At 37.2% G+C, this 3,442-nt stretch overlaps 1 protein-coding gene across 1 annotated transcript; it reads right to left on the bottom strand.

Moving 5' to 3' along the window:
* Positions 1-1,251: 1,251 nt before the first annotated feature.
* Positions 1,252-1,971, bottom strand: EMH_0023500 (uncharacterized protein; the record flags this gene model as incomplete). The annotated part of the gene is made up of 1 exon (XM_013502141.1): positions 1,252-1,971. The coding sequence occupies one exon, from the start codon at positions 1,969-1,971 to the stop codon at positions 1,252-1,254; it is 720 nt and encodes a 239-aa protein (XP_013357595.1).
* Positions 1,972-3,442: the final 1,471 nt, after the last annotated feature.

The raw sequence follows: 3,442 nt of genomic DNA, 5'->3' as shown, positions 1-3,442 counted from the left end.
AAATAAATAAATAAATAAATAAATATATGTTATATATGCAGGTACTAGCGGGCTGGTTGGCCCCCTTTAGAGACGAAACTCTACCTAATCCAACCATAAAAAAACCAAAAAAAAAAAACAAAAACACAAAAAAAAACACAAACAAACAAAAAAACAAATAAATAAAATAAATAAATAAATAAATAAATAAATAAATAAATAAATATATGTTATATATGCAGGTACTAGCGGGCTGGTTGGCCCCCTTTAGGGACGAAACTTTACCTAATGCGTCTATAAGGAGCCGTCTTTTGAGTGTAATTAATAAACTGCCGATTACAGCACAAGACCTAGCTAACAACGATCTAGGAAAGGTTCTCGTTCTACTCTGGCAGCATGATGGTGGGGTTTGTTTATTTTATTTATTTATTTTTTTTTGTTTTGTTTTGTTTATTTTGTTTGTTTTGTTTAGCTTGTTTTGTTTTGTTTTTTTGTTTTTTTGTTTTTTTGTTTTTTTGTTTTTTTTGGTTTTTTGTTTGCTTATTTACGATCTAGGAAAGGTTCTCGTTCTTCTCTGGCAGCATGATGGTGGGGTTTGTTTGTTTTTTTATTTTGTTTTTTTATTTATTTTGTTTGTTTGTTTTGTTTGTTTTGTTTATTTATTTTGTTTATTTATCTTGTTTGTTTATTTTGTTTAGTTTGTTTGTCTAGTTTGTTTAGTTTGTTTATTTACGATCTAGGGAAAGTACTCGTTCTACTCTGGCAGCATGATTGTGGGGTTTGTTTATTTATTTTGTTTTGTTTGTTTGTTTGTTTTTTTGTTTGTTTTGTTTGTTTTGTTTTTCTTGTTTTGTTTGTTTTGTTTTTTTGTTTTTTTGTTTTTTTGTTTTTTTGGTTTTTTGTTTGTTTATTTACGATCTAGGAAAAGTACTCGTTCTTCTCTGGCAGCATGATTGTCAGGTTTTTTTCTTTTTTTTTTGGTTTGTTTGTTTTGTTTGTTTATTTATTTTATTTATTTATTTTGTTTATTTATTTATTTTGTTGTTTTGTTTCTTTTTGTTTTGTTGTTTTGTTTGTCTATCTATTTTGTGTGTTTTTTTAGGGTTTATTAGTGTTTAGGGTTTAGGGTTTAGGTTTAGGGTTTAGAGTTTAGGGTTTAGGGTTTAGGGTTTAGGTACATTCTAGGGTTTAGGGTTTAGGGTTTAGGGTTTAGGGTTTAGGGTTTGTTGCAGATGAAACCGAAGCAAACCGCCAGCTGATAAGAGAGCTAATTCAGAAATGGATGAGACCTGTCTTGGGGCTGGGGTCCAGGTATATCTTTGCTGCTGCTGCTGCTGCTGCTGCTGCTGCTGCTGCTTCTGTTGCTGCTGCTGCTTCTGTTGCTGCTGCTGCTGCTGCTGCTGGTGCTGGTGCTGGTGCTGCTGGTGCTGCTGGTGCTGGCGCTGCTTCTGTTGCTGCTGCTGCTGTTGCTGTTGCTGCTGCTGCTGCTGTTGCTGCTGCTGCTGGTGCTGTTGCTGCTGTTGCTGCTCCTGCTGCTGCTCGTGCTGCTGCTGCTGCTGCTGCTGCTCGTGCTGCTGCTGCTGCTGGTGTTGCTGCTGTTGCTGCTGCTGCTGCTGCTGCTGCTGCTTCTGTTGCTGCTGCTGCTGCTGCTGCTGCTGCTGTTGCTGCTGCTGCTTCTGTTGCTGCTGCTGCTGCTGCCGCTTGTGTTGCTGCAGCAGCTGCTGCTGTTTTTTGCTGGTGGTGGTGGTGGTGGTGTTGCTGCTGCACTGCTGCTGTTGTTTCTTTTGTTGCTGCTACGGGTGTTGCTGTTGCTGCTACTGCCTCCGTTGCTGTCCCTGCTGCTGTTGCTGCTGATGTTGCTGCTGCTTCTGTTCGTCTTGTTGTTGTTTCTGCTGCTGCTGCTGCGGCTGCGGCTGCTGCTGCTGCTGCTACTCTTTCTGCTGCCGCTTCTTGCTGCTCGTCTGCTCTATGGAGGGAACCTTCGGCGTGCATTTCACTTCTCCTTTGCTGGTGTTGCTGCTGCTGCTGCTGCTGCTGTTACTGCTGCTGCTGTTGCCACTGCTGCTGCTGCTGCTGCTGCTGCTGCTGCTCAGCCATCGGCAGCTAATGTCAGAGAGGGAGAGAGCCTTCGAGGCGAACGATTTGGATCTGCAGCAAAGACTCGTGAAGGTGAACCTCTGCTGCTGCTGCTGCTGCTGCAGCTGCTGCTGCTGCTGCTGGTGCTGTTGCTGCTGCTGCTGCTATTGCTGCTGGTGTTGCTGTTGCTGCTGTTGCTGTTGTTGCTGCTGCTGGTGCGGCTGGTGCTAGTGCTGGTGGTGGTGCTGCTGCTGCTGTTGCTGCTGCTGGTGCAGCTGCTGCGGCTGCTGCTGCTGGTGTTGCTGTTGCTGCTGCTGCAGCACGGATGTGCCTTTTTTATTATTTTTTTTTTTGTTGTTATTTTTGTTTTTATCGATACTTTTTATTTTTTAATATTTTTTTGTTTTTATTGTTTTTTTTGTCTTTTTGTATATATACTTGTTTATATTATTATTATAATTATTATATTTTTTTATTGTTTTTATTTTTGCTTTTTTTTTTATTTTTGTTTTTTTTTGTTGCTGTTGTTTTTATTTGTTTTGTGTATAATAATAATAATTATTTTTATTATTATATACTTTTATATATATTTGTTTTTATTTTATTTATTTTTTGTTTTTATTTTATTTTATTTATTTTTTATTTTATTTTATTTTATTTTATTTTATTTTATTTTATTTTATTTTTTTGCTGCAGGCAGCACAGGCGGCGCAGCAGTTTTCTCAGAAGACAGAAAGTAAGACAGGGGGTGTGGGGTGTTGGTATTATGTGTCTCCTTTTTTTTTGTCTCCTTGTCTTTGTCTTTTCTGCCTCCTTTTGTCTCCTTTTTTATATAAAGTGTCTCCTTTTTTTTGTCTCCTTGTCTTTGTCTGTTCTGTCTCCTTTTGTCTCCTTTTTGTTTTTGTCTCCGTTTGTGTATAATGTGTCTCCTTTTTGTTTTTTTGTCTCCTTTGTCTTTTCTGTCTCCTTTTGTCTCCTTTTGTCTTTTTTTTGTCTCCTTTTGTCTCCGATTGTGTATTATGTGTCTCCTTTTCGTTTGTATTTGTCCCCTTGTCTTTGTCTTTTCTGTCTCCTTTTGTCTCCTTTTGTCTCCTTTTGTCTCCTTTTGTCTCTTTCTGTCTCCCCCTTTTTCTCCTTTCTATTTTCGTTCTTTGTCTCCTTTTGTCTCCTTTTTATTTTTCTTTCTTTTTTACTGTCCCCTTTTGTCTCCTTTTACCTTCTCCTAGTTAGAAGTCTCCTTTTATTTTATTTTATTTTTATTTTATTTTATTTTATTTTATTTTACTTTATTTTATTTTATTTTCTTTTATTTTGGTTTTAATTTAATTTAATTTGACTCAAATAAAAATAATTATAATTTTTATTTTATTTTATTTTATTTTTATTC

The sequence above is a fragment of the Eimeria mitis genome, genomic scaffold (genome assembly GCF_000499745.2).
Source record: "Eimeria mitis Houghton genomic scaffold, Emh_scaff839, whole genome shotgun sequence".
In the NCBI taxonomy this organism is placed as follows: domain Eukaryota; phylum Apicomplexa; class Conoidasida; order Eucoccidiorida; family Eimeriidae; genus Eimeria; species Eimeria mitis.
Note: the sequence above shows the minus strand (reverse complement) of the source record. Positions and strands in the feature narration are given on the sequence as shown.